This window comes from Podarcis filfolensis (assembly GCF_964270895.1).
Source record: "Podarcis filfolensis genome assembly, chromosome: 7".
Classification (NCBI taxonomy): domain Eukaryota; kingdom Metazoa; phylum Chordata; class Lepidosauria; order Squamata; family Lacertidae; genus Podarcis; species Podarcis filfolensis.
In genome coordinates this window covers 53,695,009-53,720,260 of record NC_139603.1, presented here as the reverse complement: position 1 = coordinate 53,720,260, position 25,252 = coordinate 53,695,009, and the positions used below count along the sequence as shown (strand labels likewise).

The 25,252-nt window shown below is 43.1% G+C and overlaps 1 protein-coding gene and 1 pseudogene across 2 annotated transcripts in view; both read left to right on the top strand.

The window, feature by feature from the left end:
• Nucleotides 1-5,211: 5,211 nt before the first annotated feature.
• Nucleotides 5,212-16,859, top strand: LOC310766633 (DGAT1/2-independent enzyme synthesizing storage lipids-like; annotated as a pseudogene). Its single transcript, XR_014552303.1, has 7 exons — nt 5,212-5,333; nt 5,509-5,883; nt 7,679-7,843; nt 9,216-9,406; nt 11,084-11,144; nt 14,878-15,017; nt 16,663-16,859. The product of XR_014552303.1 is annotated as a DGAT1/2-independent enzyme synthesizing storage lipids-like (transcript).
• Nucleotides 16,860-22,140: 5,281 nt separating this feature from the next.
• LOC310767382 (uncharacterized protein) overlaps nt 22,141-25,252 on the top strand; it is a 37,381-nt gene continuing 34,269 nt past the window's right edge. The window contains exons 1-4 of the mRNA XM_083624252.1: nt 22,141-22,392; nt 22,881-23,015; nt 23,550-23,864; nt 24,369-24,533. Coding sequence (XP_083480378.1) covers nt 23,570-23,864; nt 24,369-24,533 — 460 coding nt within the window. The 5' untranslated portion in view covers nt 22,141-22,392; nt 22,881-23,015; nt 23,550-23,569. The remainder of the gene's footprint in view (nt 22,393-22,880; nt 23,016-23,549; nt 23,865-24,368; nt 24,534-25,252) is intronic.

The window sequence follows — 25,252 nt, the reverse complement described above, 5'->3', positions numbered from 1 at the left end:
AGGCGGTGGTGAACGTGCTGGCAAAACAGTCGTCTCGTTCTCCCAGGGTATCGGCCCTTTTGCGGGCTTTTATTTTACACTGTCTGAGGTTTAATATTGTGTTTTCAGCACGCTTCATCCCCAGGATATCTAATGAGATTGCTGATGCTCTATCCCGTTTTCAGATGGATCGATTCTGGTCCTTGGCTCCAGAAGCTCAGAAACGTCCAGAGTATTTTCCGCCGCACCTCTGGAATCTTGGCAGCACTTAGTTTTGCAGGGAGTAGCAGCATCCATTTCTACGTCCACTTTGCGATCCTATAAAAAAGCCTGGACTGACTTTTTAAAATTTACACAGTCGATGTCCGCCAATTTTCAACCCCCTCCTTCCACTTCTCAGGTCCTGCAATATTTGGCACACCTGTTTCAGCTGGGCCGTGCTGCCAGAACTCTGAGAATTCATTCTGCAGCAATCTCATTTTTTAGCAAGTCCTTTTACGACAAGGACCCTTGTTCTAAATTTGTGGTGCACAAAGCTATGGAAGGTTGGGGTAGACTTGCCCCCCCAGGATGGCTTCCAGGCGTTCTATTACCTTTGAGTTGTTGTCCAGTACGCACACCAAACTGAGGAGCGTGTGTTGGTCTAGATATGAAGCGCGCCTTTTTTCAGCGGCTTTTTCACTAGCATTTTTCGGAGCCCTTCAGGTGGGAGAGGTCATAGTAGAGGGCAACTCTACTGTTGGTTCCCGTGGGTTGCTCCTTCAGGACATTAGCGTGTCCCCCCTGGAGTTGAGACTAGTTGTGCGCAACTCCAAAACTGACCAGTTGGGTCGGGGGGAGGTGGTCTGCCTCCCAGCCACTGGGGAGGCGGGCCCGTGTCCGGTCAAGGACGTGAGGAAGTACTTGGCCTTGAGACCTCCTAGGGATGGCCCCCTGCTCATGCATGAAAATGGTCGCCCTCTGGCGCGGCATCAGTTCACAAAAATCATGCGCAGGGTCATTGCGGCATGTGGGATCGCGGCCTCCGGTTTCGCTCCTCATTCCTTTCGCATAGGGGCAGCAACCATGGCAGCCCATTGGGGTTTGTCAGCTGCCAGGATTAAGGATCTGGGGAGATGGAAATCGGATGCCTTCAAGGGTTATGTGCATAACAAATGTTGATTTTTTAAAATAATACTTGTTGTTTCCACTTGTAGATCCCTCGCCGGTCCGCGTCTGGATAGTGGGACACAGCATCATTTATTGGGCTGGCATCAGAGCGAGGCAATCTGCCAGGGGATCGTGTCTCGGCCTCCCTCAGTACGTGCAAGTGTCATGGATTTCCAGACGCGGAATGTTGTGGGAAGAGTTTTTGCCGCTTATCAGATGTTGGCTGCTTTCTCTCCCCCCCCCCCCCCATGGCCATGGTAGTGCAGCTGGGGGGAAATGATGTGGCAACTGTTGATTGCCTTACTTTGCGTTCCATTATCCGAAGGGATTTGGAGCATTTGGCAGCCTTGCTACCTTCTGTGAGAATTATTTGGTCTCACTTGTTGCAGAGGCAATCCTGGCGCGGCGTTTCCCGCCCGGAGGCCGCTGAGAAGGCCAGGAAGCGCATTAATTCTGTGGTGTGCAAGAAGGTTTTAGAGCTGGGTGGCTTAGTGATTCTGCACCCTAGCATTTATTTTAAGGCTGTGGCCCTTTACCGGGTGGATGGTGTACACCTTTCTGATTTAGGGAATGATATTTGGCTGGATGTGGTGGCTGAAAAATTAGGTTCCTGGTTGGGTTTGTGAGTGGTTGGTGGCGAGTGTTAGAGCTCGTGTGGCGGTTAGGCATTGCTTATAAAATGCTGGTGGTGGAGGGGTCAGGATAGGCTGTGCCTGCCCCTCCTATTGCGCTGAAGGGAATTCCGTTAAAGGAATCCTGGGGCTTGCCACGATTTCGTCCAATCCCTGTCATGGGACCAGGGCCGGTAAGCCTTGGGGAACTGCTGGAGTGAGCGGTGTGGGTCCGACGCTTAGCTCAAATGATCCCCCATTTTGACTTTCCCTTCTACTGGCTTCCGATCGGACCTCGGTATGTCAGTTCTGTCCCAGGCGGGGGGACAGATAGTCATAACCAATGTCTAAACAACCACTCACTGATTTTGTATTTTAATAAAGTTGTGGCCAAAATAGTGCCCAAAAACCAAAACTAAAATTACGTGTTGTGTGTGAAATTATTTGCGGGGTGGCCTGGGGACCTACACAAGCAACTTGCACTAGTAGAGGCAGAATCGAACAGTATAACAGGAAGGTGAGTGTTTAACTAAACATGAAATAATATTACATGTGAAAGAGTAAAAGTGGCACTTCTTTTATGTTTATAAAAGGGTGCTCCAAGATTTGAGCCCTATAATGCAAATCCTTTTAAACTTATAGCAAGAAAAGTAGAGAAAACAAAAATACAGCTGGAATTGGTGAAAAATAGATAAACAACTACACAACTTTCTGAAGGCAACGCTGCATCAGGAAGTTTTTAATTGATGATGTGTTGCTCTGGTTTTTATGTTCTAAGCTCCCCAGAGTGATTGGAACAACTAGGATTTTACACACACACACAAACACACACACACACACACATCTCAATAATTTTTTGGGCATTTGTTTCTGAAGATGATGTATGGCCCTGTGAACAAAAGCCAAGCTTTTGATCTGAAAATCATTGGGTGTGTTGAGGAATGTTATTACAGAGCTGGGAGGTAGATATTCTTGATAACGCCTCACAGTATTATGGTCATTGGCATGATGCCATGGACATAGAGTGTGCCATGGAAATACCATATTTTTCGCTCCATAACACGCACTTTTTTACTCCTAAAAAGTAAGGGGAAATGTCTGCGCGTTTAATGGAGCAAAAGCACTGGACGGCAGAGGGATCACTCGGCTGCGGCTGCAGTCGCGAGCTGAGGGATGCCGCTGAAGGGATGAGCAAGCAAAGTGAGAGCTGCGCAAAGCGGGACAAAAGCCATGTAAGCAGCTCTTGCTTTGCTTGTGTTAAAGCAAGAAAATCGAGATCCACTTACACGCTCTGTGCATAATATTTTTCTACTTTTTTTCCTCCTCTAAAAACTAGGTGCCTCTTATGGTCAGGTACATCTTATGGAGCGAAAAATACAGTAAAAAGATTGGTCACAGTATGCTTCTTAATCTTTAAATGGTTTATTTAATTTATTTAGATTCATATCCTGCTTTTTGACAAAATTCCACAAAGTGACTAGTTCTTTTTACTAAAATAATGATGCGAGAATAATGGAAGCTGCAGAAATATATACAGAAAATATTCAAGTAAGCAGTCATGGGAAATCAATCATACTTGTTGCAATTTTTGTGTGGCATTCATTCAGAAGTGGCTCCATTCTTGTCATCCTGATAGCATCATTGATTGAAGTTCTCACTGCCCACATAGTGAGAGTTTCAACAATGCAGGGTGAATATCACCTTAATGGGGTGTGCCAGCCCATTTCAAAATCACACCAGCTTAGTTGGAGGTGTGGGTGTACCTAGCAATTAAGGAGACACAGCAACTGCAGGACACATTTTCTTACATGCCACAGCATTGCACAATGATGGGTTACAGCAGTGGTAGAGTGTGATAGAGCACTGCTGCTCACCTGACTTCCGACTGGTCACATTGCTGTTGCTTAGCAGGAGGTAGAGGGGGAAAGGCAAGTTGGAAGCGAGGTCAGCATGGTATAAACAAACAAGCAGGATCACTGGAGTGGCTCCATTGATGTGTTTAATTCACACCCACCTTGCCACTATCTTCCCCACTCTCCATCTACCTCCAGATAAGTACAAGTGATGCAATACACTGGTTTGTTTCCCCCCACAAAACCAACAGCTATTGGATTACAAAAAAAAAAACCCCTTGCCCCAATCATATATCTGAATATCCAGAATGATTTATCCCAGTTGTAAAATTTTGAAGCAGTTATTTCCCATATTCTTTCTGCTGCCTTCACTACCCATCCTAACAGGTGCCTTTTTATTTCCTCCACCCACATGCCAAAAGAACCTTTACCTAGTCGGCCTTTGCAAGGGTTGGTAGGCTTCTGTGGCACATTTGTATTGGCTACTTTCATATCACTTTCATGTTTTTTTGAGAAATAAACGTTAAGACCACCATATGTGTATGTGATTACAGTATTGCTCTGACATAACTGATGTATGCATGTTGGACCCCCATCTGACAATATTGAACATGTACCGAAAGCCGGAGACCCTTTGATGTCAAAGCATGTCAACCTGCAATTTCTGGAGCTCCTGAGAAAGCAAAGCATACTGCAGGAGCAACGAGTGAAGAAGCTTTTTGATGAGCTGCCTGCAGAAAAATCAGCATGGCAGAATTTAACCAAACAATCAAACAGATGGTATTGGAGATCTTAGACAATGCCTAGAGCACAAGTAGCTGGTCAAGTTTATTAGAGTAGGATTGATTACTGAGGATGATTACTTGAGATTCAGTATTCAAACCTAGTAGGTCTTAATGAAATCCACATACGCATGCTGCTGTAGAATTAAATGGCAGGTCCAATGGAAGAGCTTTTACAGTGCTAGAATTCAATACACATAACATGTTACTAAGGTTTACGTATTGCAGGATGTTTGCGGAAAAAAAATCCTGCGTCCAGTCAGGCTTCCCTGCGTGGCTCTGCTTGGGAGCTGACCTGGCAGGAGAGCAGAGTAGCAGCGGTCCTGCGTCCGTGTGAGATGAGGGATAAATCAAGTCCAAAGACAGTTCGGTTCTTATCTCTAGAAGCAAAGCAGTAAATCCATCAGAAACCTCCGGCATTCTTTGTGCTCCAAAAGCACACACGCAGCCTCCGAGCTGAGCTGCGTCTCAGTCAGAATCGAAAGCAAGTCTGAAAGCAGACACACACTGTGACGTACTTCTCTGCGTCAAGCTCCTCCCAGATACAGGACACCACAGAGTTTTAACCCTGTCAGTTCCAAACTCCACAGGATGATCCTTTAACATGCATATCTTGTCACAATTCCTACCTTTACTCCTTAGTTAATAACTGGTTTTCTGTGACCCAATATGTTATTGTGCAATATGACTGCTATTGTAGATGTGATCTCATCAGTTATCCTTAATTACAAATGGCAACAACTTCCAAGTAGCAGGCACTCTAAGCACTCCCTCTTTTTCACAAGTCTTCGTTTCCTCATTCGGATGGCACACCCATCAGAGTCTCTTTAAACTGCCACATAAAGGGACATGTCGCCATAGGGGTGGAAATTAGCCTACAAAAAAGTGCACCAGACAAGATTTCTGCTGCTTCCAGAGAGAGGTGACTGAATTAAAGGCAATTTAGGCTTACCAGGAATGTAAGTAAAAGCTTTTGTTCAGATAATCATAAAGTGTAGATTTGGAAGGGTTCCAAGGGTCATCTAGTCAACCCCCTGCAATGCAAGAATCTCATCAAATTCTCTCATTCTATTTGAAACCATACTGATCAAACCATACAGATCAAACCAATGTACTGCATTTTCTGTTTTCCAGGTAAACAGTGGGGGAAATAGCATCACAACTGAAGAAAATTTCACTTCATATATTTATTTCATTGGCATACACTTGGTGCTTCAGATCAGGAAACAATGACCTGGTTTACTCAAATGCTGCAAAACTTGATTAGTTTTCCTTATTTAGAAGAATACCTGAGCTCAGTGGTTCACCCTTGGTGGTTTCGTAAGCTTCTGATTTTGCTTTCTTCATTAATGATAGATATATATTTGGCTGGCTGTGCTTGCTCATTTGGGCTATATGTTTACAAGAAGTTGAATAAGCACCAAGAAACTGGTACTGATAGCAAAATTTGGAAAAAGCCAAGGAAATTCTTTGCTCATATTGCAGATATATATGGAAAGATATGGCATGGTGAGTAAAAGTTTCTTTCATAGCAATAATTCTTCCTTATGAGTCACTATAATTTCATAGGACTGAGGATCAGAATTTCAGGCTTGAAGCACTGGAACAATAGTTGCCACAAAGAATCAGGACTGGACCTCTGAACCCCCCTCAGAGTCACAACAGCTACAAGTTTGGGTTGGCTATATGAGGATCAAAACAGGGGCATGGCTATTTATTTATGTAATAAGAGAAACAAAGCATTTTATGAAGTATGAAACTAAGGCCCTGAGCCAGCCTCCTCCTTATATACGCCCTGAGGGCGTTATATGAATTCAATAAATGATAAAATAAATAAATAAGACAGATTACAAAGGAAAGGGTCAGCTGGTGGCTGCATAAACACCATACATTTAAACCACATTTTAAGTATGCTTCTTACCCTAGAAACCTGGAGAATGTTGTTTACCCCTCACAGAGGCACTATTAGCAACTATGTACAGTGGTACCTCGGGTTACAGACGCTTCAGGTTACAGAACTTTGCTACAGGATGAGAACAGAAATCGCACCATGGCGGCTCAGCAGCAGCAGGAGTCCCCACTAAAGTGGTACCTCAGGTTAAGAACAGTTTCAGGTTAAGAACAGACCTCTAGAATGAATTCAGTTCTTAACCTGAGGTACCACTGTAGTCGCTATGGAGGTCAAAAGTGAATTCCGAACGGCTTTGCATTTCCATTTTTTGCCAGGCTGACCCAGCTGTCAAAATGTGATCTCTGGACTTGAATGCACTCCTGCCATAGGCTGCCTCAAATTTCTGTTCTCATCCTGAAGCAAAGATGTTAACCTGAGGTACTATTTCTGAGTTAGCAGAGTCTGTAACCTGAAGCGTCTGTACCCTGAAGCATCTGTAACCCAAGGTACCACTGTATGTACACAAACTATGGAATTTGCCAGCACAGGATGTGGTGATGGCTACTAATTTAGATGGACACTGTGGGAAACAGGATGGTCTAATACAGAAGCCTTTGGTCTGATCCATAGGACTCTTTATATGTTCTCAATGCTTCCCACAGGTCTCATGTTACTGTAAGTGTTGAAACAACATATTAAACCATCCCAAGGGCTAAACCCCATATAAAAGCTTAAAGCAGACTAAAACAGCAAAACACAGTTTTAGCTCACTCAAAGACTGGGCAAAAATGTTTCCACCTGTGCTCAAAAAGAAGCAAGGAAGGAACATTCCAGGAGAGGAGAAATCCCTTCATTCATTAAAGGACAACCACAGAGAAAGTCTTGATCCATGTGGATGACAACCTAGCATCCAGAATGCTAGAGCATATTGTCATTGATGTTTAGTCATTTAGTCGTGTCCGACTCTTTGTGACCCCATGCACCAGAGCATGCCAGGCACTCCTGTCTTCCACCGCCTCCCACAGTTGAGTCAGACTCATGCTGGTAGCTTCGAGAACACTGTCCAACCATCTTGTCCTCTGTTCACCCCTTCTCCTTGTATCCTCAATCTTTCCCAACATCAGGGTCCTTTCCAGGGAGTCTTCTCTTCTCATGAGGTAGCCAAAGTATTGGAGCCTCAGCTTCAGGATCTGTCCTTCCAGTGAGCACTCAGGGCTCTTTCCTTAAGAATGGATAGGTTTGATCTTCTTGCAGTCCATGGGACTCTCAAGAGTCTCCTCCAACTCCATAATTCAAAAGCATATAACAGAGCTTTTAACCTGATCTTAAATTTCTTTTTTTTCCCCTGAACCACACTGATTTCCTCCAGTAATGGTTGCGATATTTCTTTGTTGCATTTCGTATTATTTTCAGGTTATGAAATTACTGGCATGGAAAATCTCCCTAAAGGACCAGGGATTATTATTTATCATCATGGAGTTATGTCTATCAGATATGTCTTATTTGTGGCTAGATATTTTTTAGAGACGGGGAGAGGGTGCTTTTCATTAATTCATCATATCATGTATTGGATACCAGGTAAATTATTTAAATTTAAATCATGCTTTTTTACATAAAACATGTAAAATATGACATAAAACAATGCTATAAACTATGAAAAAAATACTTTAAAATATAAAACTGTATATCAGGAAAGCAGGTAAAAACAATTGATAAATAAAATAGCAGCAACAGGTGAAATAGTTTAGTTAGTGCAGATGAAGGTACTTTCGCACCAAGTCTTTGCTAGTAAAAGAGAATGAATGCAGGATGAATAATTATTTCCAATTCAAAACTGAGTCAGCAAAAGTGGTCTCCATGAAGAAATGCCATGCTTTTCTGTCTACATTCTTCCCCAGAGATCTAAAAACTGAGCAATCTGGATAATGTGTCATCTGATTCCTATGCTATGACTACAAGCTCTCATGTAATAATTGCTGTTCACTTTAATACCAGAACAGGACAAGGCGTAGGCTTTGGGGTGTCTAAGTTGATGATTTCCTCAAGTACAAAGAGTTTTGCAAAGTTCAGTCATTAGTAAAGATGGGATATTCCTGACTGGAAAGAACAACGCAAAGTATGGGATTCTGCTTGGGAGCATCTGCACTAACAAACCACCTGCACAAAATCCTCTGTATTCAAACACCACTGGGTGGCAGCTGGGATGGGGTAGGAGCTACAGCTAAGGAAAAGGGCAGAAGCCCAAGTGAAGCCCCAAAGACATGTCCGTGGCTTTCATAGCAAGTCCAACCAATCACCAAATCTGCACACAGATCCCAGAAAACATGGCCCCACCCAAACACATGGCCAATCAAGCACTCCCACACACAGCTTTTATGCCCCCATGTGACACTGCAATCAAACACACGTGGCACCCTTGCTGTAGTGTTCATGGCCCTCCACTGCCACTCCCCCCACATCATCTTCCTCTGCACGCACACAGCAGCCACACCAGGAAACCATGACATCACAGAAAGGTCATTTAAAGGAAGGAAGGAAGGAAGGAAGGAAGGAAGGAAGGAAGGAGGCCAAAGAGGCCCAGTAGCACAGAGTGCTGTTTGGAGTTTTTCCGCTAGGTTAATTAATGCAGCATATAACCTCCACCCATATATCTGTGTACCAATCTCTGCTGGAGGTGGCATTTTTCCATCAGCATAGTCTCCTCAGTTCCATGTGTGTATCTCCCCCCCCCCCCCCACCGTGTGTGTGTCTACTGTATCCAAAAGCTCTGCACCCTAAAGGGATTGAAATTCCCCATCCATGAAACCATAGTTGAAATGGATGGCAGAGAGCTATGCTTGTGATCCATAATAGTGCAATATCTTTGGAATAATGGCACTTGTATCCACACTATTTCCTAAATAAGTTTCACATAAAATGCATTCTTCTATTTGGAGCTTATTTTTTCCAGGGCTGCAGATGTTTTATTATGTGATCAGGTTCAAATCTTACAAGAAAGCTGAAATTGTGGAAATAATGAAGAAAGGCCATTTACTGGGCATTGCACCTGGTGGAGGTAGAGAAGCACTGTATAGTCATGATTACTGCATAATGTGGGGTAAACGCACAGGTTTTGCTCAGGCAGCTTTGGAGGCGAAAGTGGTGAGTGATCTTTGTGCAATCTACATTGCCTTCAGGATTATCCAAGATAAGACGTAATGTGTTGACATCCTTGATCCAGCATCCAAAAAAGCTAAGGATGGCAAATATCCTGTTTGGGGGTCAAATGATATCTGGAGTGCCACAGGTCTCCCCACCCCTGCTTTAAAACAAACCTACTGAAATTGGTGACATTTAAAAAGAAAACAACCTTTTCCCTTTTATCTTTCTTTTTTATATATAATTTTATTTTTAAAATTTGTTTTAATGTTTAAAATACTCATTTTACATCCTTAAGATATCAATGACTTCCTTTCTTCTCCTTTGATAGTTCATTTTACATATCATAAATCCCTGCATATTTTACAAAAACTATACTATTCAGTATTCCATTATTGAATCCATCAAAACATATTACACTGCAGAATTCATCTTAATGCTGCCAGTCATCATCTATTTCAAGATCCTTCTCATCATATGTCTGGAGCTCTCAGTCTTTGATATTTCTAGAATAAAAAAAAGACCAAACAATCTCCTGGAAATGTTTTCTTCTTAGCATAAGGGGATTTAACCCTGAAAGCATGATCAACAGCTTGATGTACCTCCTGCTTTTGAGTCTCAAGAAGATTTGCAAGTGCCTCAATTATTTTATCCCTTATTGCTTCACCAGATTGCTGAGCAATAGATCTAAATCTTTATAGCATCTCTTTTTGCCTCAATTCAATTAAAGCCAAATTGTCTGCCAATAGTTCCTGAGATGCTATAGCTGCCACCAGTTGAATCCAGGGGGCGGAGTATAAAAGTTTGAATGCTTTTTCTTTCAAAAGAAAGTTTTCAAAGTTCTTATCCCCCTGTCCCCTTCCTTTTATCTCCGATGGCAGACTTTCTTTGTTTCCTTCAATGCTTCAGCCATCTGCTTCCCATGCAGGATAGTCACCAATTCTAGAGAAGACTCCCCTTTTGTTCTCCTGGAAGTACGCCAAATAAATCCAAATGCTAAAGACACTTCAATAATAAATCCCTTTTTCCTTGGTTTTATTTTCTGGGAAATCTGCTAATCAAAAACTTGACCTGATTGAGCAAAACCAATGTGATTTTTGGATTCAGCGCATCAGATTCGTCCTAAATCAACTGAAAAAATGCAGACCACAAATTTGTTGTTGACCAGTGTAATAAATCCCTTTTTCCTTGGTTTTATTATCTGGAGCCCAGAGATCACAGCTTGACAGCCGGGTTAGGCCAGCACCAAATGGAACCTCAGACCCGTTGGGAACTCGCTTTTGACCTCCACAGGAGCCCTCAGAGTCCTGATCATCCCCAAGACCTTTTTCGGGTGCTCGTTGCCTACGAGCTGCTGCCAAACTCCAAAAAGCAGTGGCCGGTTGGCTGAACCTGGCTTCCTTTCCCCCTCAGGGCAAACCAGGAAATTCTTTTTCCCCCTTCAATTCCTGAAAATCTGGAGGACAGCTTCTGAATTTCTTCATCTGAGATATTTGAATAAATGTGTCACGAATTTTAAAGCCAATTACATTATCATTTATGAGTTGCTTCTCATTATAATCCCAGATGTGAAGCATTCTTCATAGTCCATAACAAAAATAAAGGCAGGATGGTTGGGGCAAAATAATTATCCAATCCTCACCTTTCTTTTCATGTTTGTTTCATCTTTTATTTTTTTAGCCCATCATCCCTATTTTTACACAAAACAGTTGTGAAGCATACAGGACCATTGGAAAGACAAGTAAGTTAAATACCTTGGTTAATCAAGAGATCTCAGGCAATATACATTTTAATACTATAGAATGATCTTTTAAAAAGAATATCTATTTACTACTCATGAATAGATTTTATAGGGACATGGGTGGCGCTGTGGGTTAAACCACAGAGCCTAGGACTTGCCAATCAGAAGGTCGGTAGTTCGAATCCCCGTGATGGGGTGAGCTCCCGTTGCTTGTTCCCTGCTCCTGCCAACCTAGCAATTCGAAAGCACGTCAAAGTGCAAGTAGATAAATAGGTACCGCTCCAGCGGGAAGGTAAACTGCGTTTCCGTGCACTGCTCTGGTTCGCCAGAAGTGGCTTAGTCATGCTGGCCACACGTCCTGGAAGCTGTCTGTGGACAAACGCCGGCTCCCTCGGCCAATAAAGCGAGATGAGAGCCGCAATCCCAGAGTCGGTCACGACTGGACTTCCGGAGGCGGCGCCTCTGACAATGGCGGATTCCCTCTAACTTAGAGGGAGACAGCTCCGTGGAAATTGGGTCCTACCGCTGCAGCGAAGCGGGGACCCTTTAAAAACCGCAGGCGGAAGAAGCCTGTGGACCTGGGACTCGACGGGCACCGTTGGCGCCCCGTTTGGCAAAGGAACCCTATAAAGGGCTCCGGAGGGAGACGGGGGTTGGTGTGGTGCTGAGAGTCAATCGCTATCTCTGCGGAGTGATGCTGCACAGCTGTTGTCGGAGAGCGCTGTCCTTCTTCCTATGACAATTCGGATTCTAAACAACAACCCGTGAGTAGGACAATTGAAAAATTTGCATTAAAATACAGTCTGGAATTTGACCTGAAACGGGAAGGTGTAAAAAGGAAGTCCACCTCCCGTCCTTTGTATAAAGATCAAAGCAAAGATTTTACAAGCTAAAAGCCGGGAAAACAGATAGCCTGAAGGTTCCTGCACTTTTAACCATCAAAACCCCCCTTGACAGCAGGAGGAAAGGGGGGAAAATTTGACTTTTTAAGCCTGCAGAGAGAGAGTTAAGAAAATAAGTTTCCACTGTCCCTAACCTGGGGGCGGAATGACAGGAAAGAAACGAATTGATATATAGAACTGGAAAAGGGAAAAATAATTCCAAAGCCGCTTTCTGCCTGTTCGTTTTATATTGAAAGGAAATAAAGTATCTGGAAACCGAAAGGAATTTTTCCTTGTTGGATACAATTTAAAGATGGATGCCAAAAAGTAACTACACCCCCTAGAGGAGGCCTGCCAGTGTGTCTGTTTTTCAGTTATAAAGTGAACATTGTATCAAGGAAAACTAGACCGTGGGACCAGCTCCCTGACCTTGACAGAAATGAATAGAGAGGAAGTCTTATCTGCTCTGAACAAAATATATGATGGGCTGCGACAGCTGGAGGAGAAAATGATTTTGTTGAATCAAAAGAGGGACAATACAGCAGCTAAAGTCAGTAAAGAGGCGCCAACGGAAAATGCAGCTACAGAAACTGTACAACAATCTACGCAGGAGACAGATTCAACAGGGCAACTGCAAGGTCAGAGAAAGATGGATGGGATTGTGAATGTATTCCAAAAGACACAGAGAGCGCAATACTGGAGGCTGGAATTTGGAGGACACTGGCCAAACTTTGGAGTCAAGAAAATTTTTATCTTCGGTGGGACTGTGAAACGAGTGGAAGAATTTTTTTGGAACAATTACTTTTTGGATTACAAACTAAACACTGGGGAGTGCAACACCGGGGAATTGGACAATTGGAGAAAAGGAAATGAAGAATGTTACTGTACGGAATTACCCGGTGTTTGGACCCCCAAGGAGAAAGAGAAGGAAAGGCGAAAGAACTCAACAGGGATCAAGGATGTATGTAACTACAAACAGGAACAAGAAAACTCGCAGAAGGGGCTTGGAAATGATTTGAGAGCCTCGGACATTAGGACACCTGACTGATAAGGATATAATGATATATGGACTGACATTGCCGTGAACCAGGAAAAGGGGCGCTGGACTAACCTAGAATGAGAAATGTCTTGTGTAATTAACCTATATTTATGGAATTAGTTCAATACTAATGAAATATTAAAAGATGTTGGAAAGGATGTGATTGGCTTTAGCAAAATTTAGTTTAAATTTTGAAAGTTTAATGATTTGAGGACAAGATAAAATTAATGAAATTAATGAAATTATTGTAAAAAAGGAGTGGTTTGAGTAATAAGGTGGAATAAGAATTGGTAAGAACGGTTTGTTTATCAATGAAATTATGAGGATATTATATGGGGATATATAATCAAGGGTAAGATAAGAGGTATGAATTTGCTGAACATATTGTGAATTGGAATACAAAGAGGGAGGTGGGAGGGAGTCAGGAAAATAAGTTAAAAAGTGAAAAATGGTGAGAAATTGAAAAGAGAGATTTTTGATTTTCTTGTTTTTTCTTCTTTTTTTGTTTTTCTTTTCTATGTTTTTTCTATGTTTTTTGTGTTGAATTTATTGTTTAAGATTTTGTAAATTTTTTTCTGTTCTGTTAAAATCCAATAAAATATCATTTAAAAAAAAAACAGAGTCGGTCACGACTGAACCTAATGGTCAGGGGTCCCTTTACCATTACTTAATAGATTTTATTCCATGTCCACTTATCTGCAAAAGCTGTGCTGCCTGCCTCAGTACTGAGTGAACATGCCCTTGCTTAGTTTTCTATTAGATTTAACAGAAAGCTATAATCGATAAATGTGGGAGCAACCCTAACATGGAGGGGAACTGAACAGGAAACATACCATATTTTGTAGTCTATTGTACACAACTTATGACTGGTTGCAAAGAGCTGAGAAGAGCTGACTGAATATCTTGTACAGTGGTACCTCAGGTTAATTGGTTCCGGAAGTCTGTACTTAACCTGAAGTGTTCTTAACCTGAAGCAGACTTTCCCATTGAAAGTAATGGGAAGTGGATTGATCCGTTCCAGATGATGAAAAAACACCCTCTAAAATAGCAATTTAACACAAATTTTACTGTTTCACGAGACCATTGATCCATAAAATGAAGGCAATAATCAATGTACTGTACTATAAAATAAATAAGACAGTATTTTAGATGAAAAGTATTAAAATTTATTTCCAAACTCACTGTTTGGAGGGGGCTCAGGGTCCTCTTCCACAATCACAATCGGATTGGCTCCCGGCATTCGTGGAGGCCTCAGAGAGCTCCTGGAGCCCAGCCGCAGAGCCTCTGCAGCCACCATGGATGTCAGGGCTTGGCTCCCGGCATTCACGGAGCCCTGCAGGCACCGCAGATGTCGGGGCCTGGCTCCCAGCATTTGCGGAGCCGCTCTAGGCACCGCAGATGTCGGGGCTTGGTTCCCAGCATTCGCGGAGCCGCTCTAGGCACCGTGGATGTCGGGGCTTGGTTACCCCCATTCGCGGAGCCGCTCTAGGCAGCGCAGATGTCGGAGCTTGGTTCCCTGCATTCGCAGAGGCCTCTGACAGCTCCGTAGGCTCTGCCGATGTCTGGGTTTGCCTCCAGGCAATGTCCTCCGAGAGCTTGGAAAACTTACTTCCGGGTTACAATCCTTCGTAACCCAAAAAAAGGTAAGTTGAAGCGCTCGTAACCCAAGGTACCACTGTATCTCTTTTCCCAAGCACTCATATTATTTAACTCTTCCTATTTATTGCAATTGCTAAACACTGAGAATGTCAACTAATTTCAGATTTGATATGGTGTCGCTTTCCTTCAGAATCTTCTTCCATTTCATACACAGGGCTGACAAAGTGGCTGTATGAGAAAACTCGATGTATGGTCCTTCCCTTTTACTGAGGGTTTCTAGTGAAATTGAGGACATTTATTGGAGAACCCATCCCATATGATCCAAATATAACAGCTGTAGAGCTGGCTGAAAGAGTAAGTTAACTCTAAACTTGGAAGTTTAAAGCAGAATATTTCTTTTCCTCTTGGTTTCTCTCTTTCAGCTCTAAATTGTATTGTACATATTGATTTCCTCATTCTATATGACCAGATATAGGGTTCATTAGATATACTTTTGTGCATTATGCCCATCACTCAATTTTCCCTCTCCTTAACTTGTTGAGACTAATTAAATGGAAAAAAAACTATGTGGTACAAAGAAAGATCTGCTCATGCAATGGGATTTCTTCTTCCCATTATACTAGGGTGGACTATACAAAATAATCAAATAATAGATCTTATTCTAATTGCTCCTCATGAAAATTTTGGTCAGTTGCATAAAAAGTTGTTGAGCCGAGCTTCTTTGGGGCCATTGGTCAGAAAGTTGAGATTTTTTGGGGGGGGGGCGGTTGCCCTCTCCCCACCCCAACTGCCCAAAGGCGCAAAACAGAACCAGAGCCACTCACGTAGGAGCCTGAAACAGCGTACACACAAATTTACACCCCCAACTCGGATATTTCCTTAAAATGGAAAAAAGAAACCTCCCAGATAGCCCCAGAAGGACATGTCTGGGATTTCCCAAACATATGGCAACCCTACACTATGTGCCCCAGAATCTGCCTGACAAGGTACCTCCAGTGCTAATTTTTGATGATATGGAGAGGGTTGAAGAGGAAGACAATTTATTGCACACGTTGACATGTGTTGCATGTACACACTGATGTGTGTTTAAGAGATACAGCTTTGTTAAACAGTGCCATAATTCCTGACCAACTACCAAGCTATCAACTCTGAACCTGCAACACATTTGTAATTTGTTATTACTCGTGCATCAGCAAGCTCCTAAATGAGATTCCGTTTCACTGAAGACAAGGTCAAACACAGATACTATTTGTATGGTATTACATTGCATGACTTATTCTACCTGCTCCTGCAGGGGATGTTACACTTCCCCCCTTCCTCAAGGAAAACTTGGGAAGCTGACTCCCAAAGGGAGGGGGCTAAAGGGAGGTGCATGTAGGGTCCTGGTGGCTAATGGGAACGGGGTTGGAACATTGTTTAGTATGCCTGATCCTTCTCCAAGCACTTTCTCCTTGTTTTCTTGCTGCATCAAGTTTCAGGTATTGATTGCCTGTTTAAAGGAGCAGATAAGAAATTTCTTTCTGCAAGGGGTTATGCCTTGGTTGTCCTGAGGTTCGCTCCTTTTATCCTACATTGTAACAACCATGCAAGGTAACTACTGTGTACAAAGCAGCCCAAGGCACATATGTTTGATTGTTTCTCTGCCATTCTCATACAGTGCTCTTGGTAAACATAAAGAGAGTGGGCTGGATTCACTGAGAGATGAGCAGTTTCCTGGTGGGGGTCCCTCACCCTGGCTGCTCTGGCCCAACCCTCCATGTTGAAGAAACCACTTTTGAGGGTTGAGAGACAAGGACTCTCATGCAACACATCTCTCTGTACAAATTCATTTGTGTATCCCAGAAAGAAGTCACATATTGTGCTTCTATAGCTGGAATAAATGGGTTGCCTCTGGTTCTGATCCCTTTAGCTTTTCCCTCACTCATATTAATAACAGTGAACACCTATTTTGCAATCTATTCCTATAACACAATGTATTCCTCTGGTTTTCTTCCAATAGGCGAAGATTGCACTTGAAAATCTTCTGGATAAACACCAAAAAGGCCAGGAAATATATTAAGAGCTCTTTCAGAACGATTTGATAAGCATTACAAAGCTAACTAGTCCGTATAAAATAGTTGCAGTGTTTCTGACGAGGTGTCTGTAATAGGAAGCATTAATACTTATGTTATTAAAGCTCAGTTGATATACACAGAATTGTGCTGGATTGTATATGAATTATTTGGAAGGGTCCCTAGCTCAGTAGCTCAGCACCTGCTGTGTGTGCAGAAGGTCCTACGTTTTTGAAGACGTACAAGTGCTTTCCTGCCCTATCCTGCAATACACCCAGTATTCCCCTTTTTGGGGAACTTGCACTAGTAGAGGCAGAATCGAACAGTATAACAGGAAGGCGAGTGTTTAACTAAACATGAAATAATGTTACATGTGAAAGAGTAATATCTATAAATTACCTGTATTAAAACAGTGGCACTTCTTTTATGTTTATAAAAGGGTGCTCCAAGATTTGAGCCCTATAATGCAAATCCTTTTAAACTTATAGCAAGAAAAGTAGAGAGAGAAAAATGCAGCTGGAATTGGTGAAAAAAGTGACTGATCTAACAAAAACAGCCAACTCAGCTATGAAGCTGGATCTGGTGCCTGCCCCGCAGTAGCACCGCCCACCATGTTGAACACCATCTTATCAGATGTCCTATAGATAAATAACTACACAACTTTCTGAAGACATCCCTGTATCTTACTCCTTTGACAAAAAAGAGGTGTCGGTGACCAGTCTATAGTTGTTGCACTCTGTTTAGGTTGTTGCCGGAAATATCCGAGGGCTCCCTTGGACAAAAAGTAAAGACACCAACCAGGATAACTTGGAGCAAAACAGCAGCCTGTAGGCTTGGCCTTTATTGAACTGTTGCAACAGGGTGTTCCCCTCACTTGCAAGAGAGAGGAAAGACCCAGAAAAATAGTGTGCCAGGTCTTATAAAACTTTTTGAAATTCCCCTCCTCTAGGTCAAGCCCACCCCCAGAAACATCATGCATACATTACAGAAAGGAGGGGTTGAGGGAGGAGTTGGTGGTAACCTGAGTGTCTTGTCACCTGGCTAGTTCCTCCTTTCCCCCCTCCCCATGAGTCACTTCCAGGAGACAAAGGGGAGTTTGCAGTTTCCTGCCCCCAGAGGGAAGATCTGATCATTGTCCTTTGTTTCAGTCCATGCTGAATCCACTCCCATATGCAACTTCTTTGTGATCTTGATTGTCTTCTGTCTGGGATCATCAGGGTTGGCATAGCAACTGGGCAGGGCTCCTGTGGATGTGCTGAGACAGTGAAGGGATTATGGCTGACCAGGACCAAGGCACCCCCCTTTGATAGTTCTTGTCATATGGAGTAAAATAAAATGGAACAGTGCAAATCCGATGTATGGTTGATTTTCTATGAATTTATAACAGAAATGTGGCGAATGTAGTGTGTGAGGGTGTGTGTGTGTGTGTGAAGTTTGTACAAACAGAATGATTGGGGTGGGGGGGTTCCTGCTACAAGGTCTAGATGGAGTGTAGTGATCAGGTGGGATTGCTATGAGGAATTATAACAAATATAGAGTAAGCCATCTGTGTCAGCAATGAAAGTATTGCGTTGTCTGGGTTTAAACTATTTTGATATGATTCTTGATCAATCCACACCTCTGCATCCCTGTTCTATTTCTCTTTCTTCACCAGTCACGTACACTGCCAGTTGCTTCGCCAGGCAGGCATCCTGGGCCATAAAGATAGTGGGCAAGCTTCTTTGAAGCCCTTTCTGATATGTTAATCCCAGGATGTTAATCTTAGGGCCAGGAAACAGATCTCACATGAAGGTGATAATGATCGCTGTCCTCCTGGCCATCCTTCTTATCATATATATTGCTTGTTTATCACCTCTGGGGTTGCCAAATGCTCTCCTTTGTAGTTCTGTTCTTTGTTTACCCCATGCCTAATTAGTTTTGGTAGTTTAACTTTCTCCCCACATGGATTTGTTGAAATGCTCAGAAGAAATCTGATTGGTTCTTACGAACACTCTGTAAAAAGTTATTTTGTGAATAAAACAACCTGGGCCGAGGGGGCTGGAGACACAGACAGAGAGAGATTATTATACGCACCCTTCCCACAGTTGCTGGTTCAAGCCTCTGTGTGTATTCTCATTAATCAGAGTTCAATCCTTCCTTTACTTTGGGAACGCCTCAAGTGGTGCCCCGTGTGAGGCTAAGCTAAAAAGAAACGTGTGAGGCTTGTAAAAAAAAAACCTCAGCGTGTGAGGCAAAGCAAAAGGAAACCTCAGCAAAAGGAAACCCCCAGGACTGGACTCCCCTCGGAGCTAGCAACCTGCTATCCCTTGGTCACGGTGGATCATCTCCTGCAAAACGATTCCCAGACTTAGGATCTCATTCGCTCGGAACGAGCCCCAAAGACGTGTGTCTATACCCCTTCAGGTGAAATCATGGGAAGCAAGCTTTCACACGAGCAGGAAAAGCATAGGGATAATTTGTTATTTTTGCTAGCTCAGGCAGGGCATGATAAGCATCTAGCACCCTTAGTAGAAAAAATGTTGTTAGGGATTGCTAGACTGTGCCCCTGATTTCCAGAGGGGGGTACTTATGACATTAAGAAATGGAATGAACTGGGAGATGCACTCCATAGACATCCTGAGGCATCTGTACAAGTTTTGCACACCTAGCATTTGTGTAGAGACGCAGTTGGAAAGCTCTCTAACACTTTGCTCCAACCACCCGTTGTCTCTGTGAATGCTCCCACATTGTTGCAACCCCTAGCTGCTTTTAAAAATACCATAATATTGTTTCCCCCATCTCAGCCTCTAGATTTCAAGCCTCTCTCTGAGGTCATGCCAAAGGTACTTCCATTCCTAGTGGCACCTTCCTTTGCCAAAGATTTGCCTGGGTCAAATGTAAATTCCATGCCACCTTCTTTGTTGGACCAATGCCCACAAGGGGCTCAGACCGCAGTGCAAAAATTGGTTATTCCAAATATGGCAGAAGGAAGCAGTGAAGGAAAAATAGCTGACACCTTACCATTATTATCAGTCTGTCCTGTTGTTCAGAATGCACAGGAACAGAGAGCCCGTGAATCATTGCCCTTCGCAGTTTTTAAACGAAGTGTGACAGAAAATGGCTTGCATGGCATTCTTGATGGGCTAAGAGGAGCCAGTACTTAAATTCCAAACCTTGAAGCCTCTGAAGTTTAAATGAAACAATTGGCTTATGAAAATGAAAATGCTGATTGCAAGACTGCTCTTAAAGCAAGTTATCAGAAGCCAGAAACAGATATTGCTCAAATGAGTAAGCCTTGCCAGAATATTGACACCAAGACTCACAAATCTGCCCTCCTAGCAGCAGCTAGAAACTACAAACATGAGTCTGACCAAACTGTGGGAGGCAGTGCAAGACAGGAGTGCCTGGCGTGCTCTGGTCCATGGGGTCATGAAGAGTCAGACACGACTAAACGACTAAACAACAACAACAAGCAGCAGCTTTGTCTCCTTCAGTTCATCCTGCTAAAGACAGTCAATGCCACAATGGATGGCCTTCCAGCCTGAGTTTAAATGGGAGAACAAAGACTGTTGTGCCAGCTGATTGTCAGGATTTTACTGAAGCTAAATTAGCAGAGCCACCTATCGCTTCTAACACAGTTGCTCTTAACACACAGTCTCCTGTGACAGATCTGCGCCATGCCGCTAAGGGCAGTGCTGGTTTGAATCTAATGACAGCAGAACTTGCTAATTTCAGTTCCAGTGCCCTATGGTGGTTTATAAAATTAAGACATAGCATACAGGTCTGATTCCACCTCAGACAGTGAGACTTATTCTTCATCACCTGTTGCAGACTGTTTTTTCTCCTTTCCTCCCTCAGCTTAAAATTCCTAATGAATTTACTTTACAGCAGTTGCAGAGTTTTGGGGTCAATTCATACGAGTGATTTTCCTTGATACAATGTTTTCACCTACAGGACTACTTTTTTCCCCAGACGCTGCTGACAGAATAGTGATTTTAAAGTGGCTACATTTGCCTATCACTGGATTTGATATTGCTGTTTGTTATTTGCTTTTTTTCTAAAGAGGAACACGAGTCCCTAATGAGTTCTTCTCTTTCCTATCAGTTTGCATTTACTGATTAACTTGGGATAGTTTATTTTAACCCTCCTAAAGATTCACGCCTAGTTTTAATTCAACAGGTACCCTGGAAATTGGTTTCTGTCCAAAAGCAGGTTCCTATTCAACACCTCTAGAGTGTTTTAACATATAAGGATTCTGAAAATAACTGGCATATTTTTTTGCAGCTAATCAGGAAACTGACAGAGACCAGCCTACACTTTCACTGCATTTTGTGATTTTTGTGTGAAGTGGGATATCTTTTTAGCACATTTGGCTAATTCCTATCTTTCTCCTATGCTAGATTTTAATCTACTCTTTGTTTTTGACACTGAAAAATCTCTTGACAAATAGAATTGTGCCTTTCTATGCTGCTCATGTTTACTCTCACGGTTGCTCCCATACAGGATTCAAAGATATAATTTCAGAAGGAAATCAACATGCTGATTCTGCTCTGAAATCCTTCTGTCCATTATTTTCTAATGTACTTGATAGCCATGCATTTTTTCATCAGGGAATTATGCAGCTGACAACATAATTTTTTCATTCCTCTGACACAAGCTAAGGATATTGTTGATGGAGGTCCTTCCTGCGCGTTAACTTCTGTTAACTTTACCTTAAATTAACTGTTTCCTGAAGTAAAAGGAAAAAGTCTGGAAGGAACTCAGCAGATTGGGAGATAACATCCCTCTCTGGAAGTTTGTGGTTTTTAATCTGCCTTTTAGTAGGTTCTAAGTGGTTTTAATGGATTTTGGTAGGTTTTAGCTCTTCTTCAATTGATTCATGAAGGGACTAGTGAAGATTGGAGACCTGTTTGTTTTTTTGTTTTTTGGCTTTATTTGCCTTTTATATGGCATGGATATTTGTCTTTATTGCATCTATGACTGAATTGCAGACAGAGAACTTCATGACACAGCATTTTTGTGGATAAGGAAGGTCAGCTACTTTATAAATCCTCATAATTCTTGAGAACCTGGTGATAAAGCATTGTGGTGGGGGGGGGGAGTGAAGAGTAATGGTCTTTACAAGACTCCAAAAAAGAAAATTAGAACAAACTAACCATGTCAAACAAATTAAACAAGGCAAGGCTATCAAATTATTTCTCCCCTGTTGATCAAACCCCTTAATGCAGGAAAGTACTACTACTCTGTCACAACGAATACCTCTCCCCTCAAAAATAGAGTAAAACAGACCACCATATGTGTATGTGATTATTGCTCTGAATTAAAGAGAATTAAAGAGAGAGGTCCAATGCAAATACTTTTCCTGATGCAGCGCTAGGATTTAATATTGTAAACAGAACATGTTATCAAGGTTTACGTATTGCAGGATATCTTGCAAGCACATCTTGACCCTATAACTTACGTTTAATTAAAAAGGGCCACGACTTCCCAGAAGCAGCCTCCACAAGCCCTCCCTCTTTTTCACAATGCTTTGTTTCCTCATACAGATGGCACACCCACCACAGTCTCTTTAAACCACCACATAAAGGGTCAAGTCTCCATAGGGGTGAAAATTAGCCAACGAAAAAGTGCACCAGACAAGCCTTCTGCTGCTCCCAGAGAGGTGACTGAAGTAAAGGCAATTTAGGCTTACCAGGAATGTAAGTAAACGTTTTTGTTCATAGAATCATAAAATGTAGAGTTGGAAGGAGCTCCAAGGCTCATCTAGTTATCCCAACAAAGTCTCTCAGCCAGTTTGAAACCATACTGGACCCTGCTTCGTTTGCAAATGTGCTAGAACCTAAGTAAAAAATACATAGCAAACTGAGGTTCTGTCCCCGCCCCATGGTAGAAAGTACCCGATATATTTCTTTTTTACAAAAACCGGCCGTCTCCTGCTTAAGTACGTAGGCGCAAACAGCTCGAGGCAGCCTCACCTGCGACCGCAGACTCATCCGCAAGACTGCGAAACTCCTTTTAACACCAGCGCGACTCCTCCCTAGCAGACGCTTCGTGCTTGAGGCTACCTTCACCGACAACCTGCTGCGAACAGCAGCAGCCGAGCCCCTCGGAAGGAAGCGCCGGTGAGGATCTCTGGCGGCCGATACCCATTTCCTCGTGTCATTCTTCCCCTTACGCCCTCCGCTAGCGACGGACGAGGTAACCGCAGAGGTGAGGCAGAAGGGCACAGGGAGCTCGCCGGTCCCCCTGCGAAGCGCCCACGTGAGGAGCTGAGGACGTCCCGTGTGAAGGAAGCTCGGCGCGCAGAAGAGCCTGAGAGGAGGCGAGGCTAGGGGAAAGCGCGCGAGCGGAGCAGGGCGGGAGAGCGGGTGATGGGGGGGGGGAGGCGAGGGAATGGTGGAGCTGCTGTGGCTGTGGAGCTGAGCAACTCTGAGAGAGCTGCTGCGTCACTCAGTCGCCCTCCCCCAACACACACAACTAGGGGACCTCCAGGTGTTTGGGACCCTGGCGTCTGTCAACTTCTACCCAACCTTCATTCCTTTCCCCAAGCCCTCAGGAGCGCTCAGCCTTCTAGCACCGCCTTGGCTCTTCCCTTCCTTATTCTCCCATGTAGCGCCTTTTCCTATTGTGAAGGGGAGATTCACTTCAGGGCTCCCCCAGAATGCCCCATTGGGGGACTTCTGCTGGGTGGTGCTGAAGAGCCCACCAGAGGCACCTGGCCCACCCACGAGCTCTGAGGACAGAAAATGGAACTCTATGCTACTTGAGATGCTTCAAGTTTTTTTTTGAGGAGTCTACAGTTTGTGGTAGAAAGGGTTTCACATTGTTTTATTCTTTTTCTTTAAAAAACCCCCAGGACATTATTAGTGTGAATAAATGCTACATACAACTATGACATACTCTACATGCCTTAAGTATCTGATGGAAGAATGGATTTTTCTTGAATATCTCCCATATGTGATCATCTGTTCAGTAGTGCTGGTGTTTATCAACATCCTGTTATTTTTTACAATTCCTGCATGTGTGCTGCTGCTTCTTTACTTTTCTTCTTTGGTCCTCTTCATCTATGAGAGGACACATAAACTAAAAGAAGCTTATTCCAGTAAAGCATGGGATGGTGCACGACTAATTATAACATTCATGTGGGATAGACTTGGAAGATATTTGAATGGTAAGCATGTTTCATCTTCATCTTCTGATTTGTATGTTGCCTTTCCTTAATTAAAACCTTGCTCAAGGCAACTTACAACATGAGAATATTTACCATAATTACAAACATAACAAAACTAGTTATCAACATTTAGCACTGCTCAGCCCTTGCCACCAGGCAAGCGCTCATGTACAGGGTAGGGGTGAGGTGAAGGAGGGTCAAGAGTATTGTCCGCGTTCTCTTGCAGCCAGGTGTTGCGTGCTGGGTAGGAAAGGGGCGCAGAGAGTGCCCTTCACCCTCTGCTCCCCAGACCTTGCCACCGCTGTGTCGGCACTCACACAATGGGCAGGGGCAGGGCGTGGATAGTGTGTCATTTGACGGTTCACCCCCCCCAAATTGTGGTCTCGGGGCAATGGCCCCCTTGGCACCTCACACTACACCACTGGAATCTACTATAGTTCAGTTACCCATTCAGAGTTACTTAATTTGAAATAACAACCCTTTTGCACTTTGTATTCCAAACAGGTTACGAACTACATGGCATAGAAAACCTACCAGATGGACCAGGCCTTATAATATTTTACCATGGAGCAATTCCTATAGATTATGGTTACTTTATATCCAAACTTTTTCTTCTGAAGCGCCAAAGTTGCTATACAGTAGCTGATCGTTGTATTTTCAAACTTCCAGGTGATGTTCTTTGTTAATTTAAAACTGATTTCAGGTAATGTGTGTAATACTAAAATATAACCCATTTTCCCCAAATGGTGTTAGGAAGCTTCAGCCTTTTGCAGCATCAGTTTCCTAGGGAGGAGCGGTTAATGGAGACACAGGTTAGTAGGTTGCTAACTACCAGCCATCAAAGTTTTCTCTGCTTGTTTCAGGAAGCATTGCCTAGTCCTCAGTGGTCATGAAAAAGCATCTTATATCATTAAATTAAAGAAACGAACAGAGGGAGTTAGAATCTGCTGGATGAGGCCAATGGCCCATCTACTCCAGCATCCTGTTCTCACAGTGGCCAGTCAGGTGCCTAAGAGAAGATCCAAGCTTGTGCAGGATCACTCTCCCCACTTGTGATTTCCAGAAACTGGCAAGATTTTATCTATTATCAAAATGGCAAAATCTATAAATTTCTCTCTGCTTAGCATCAGGGGTAATGCTGTTTACACTGGCTAGATAAGTCCTTCATTAGATTAGGCAGTTTTAATGCCTAGCATTAAATATCTGAAGCACAAGATTCAGTGTTGTGAGTATGGGGGTTTAGCCTGCTTGATGCCTGAGTCCCTTCTGAGTTCCCGGGGTCCTAGATCCAGCAAGGGTTAAAATGAAGGATTCCATTGTTGAACTAGCTGGGCAAGCTTTTTGATGAGTTAATGGCCCTTAGTGTAGCAAGGGAAATTGCTCTATGC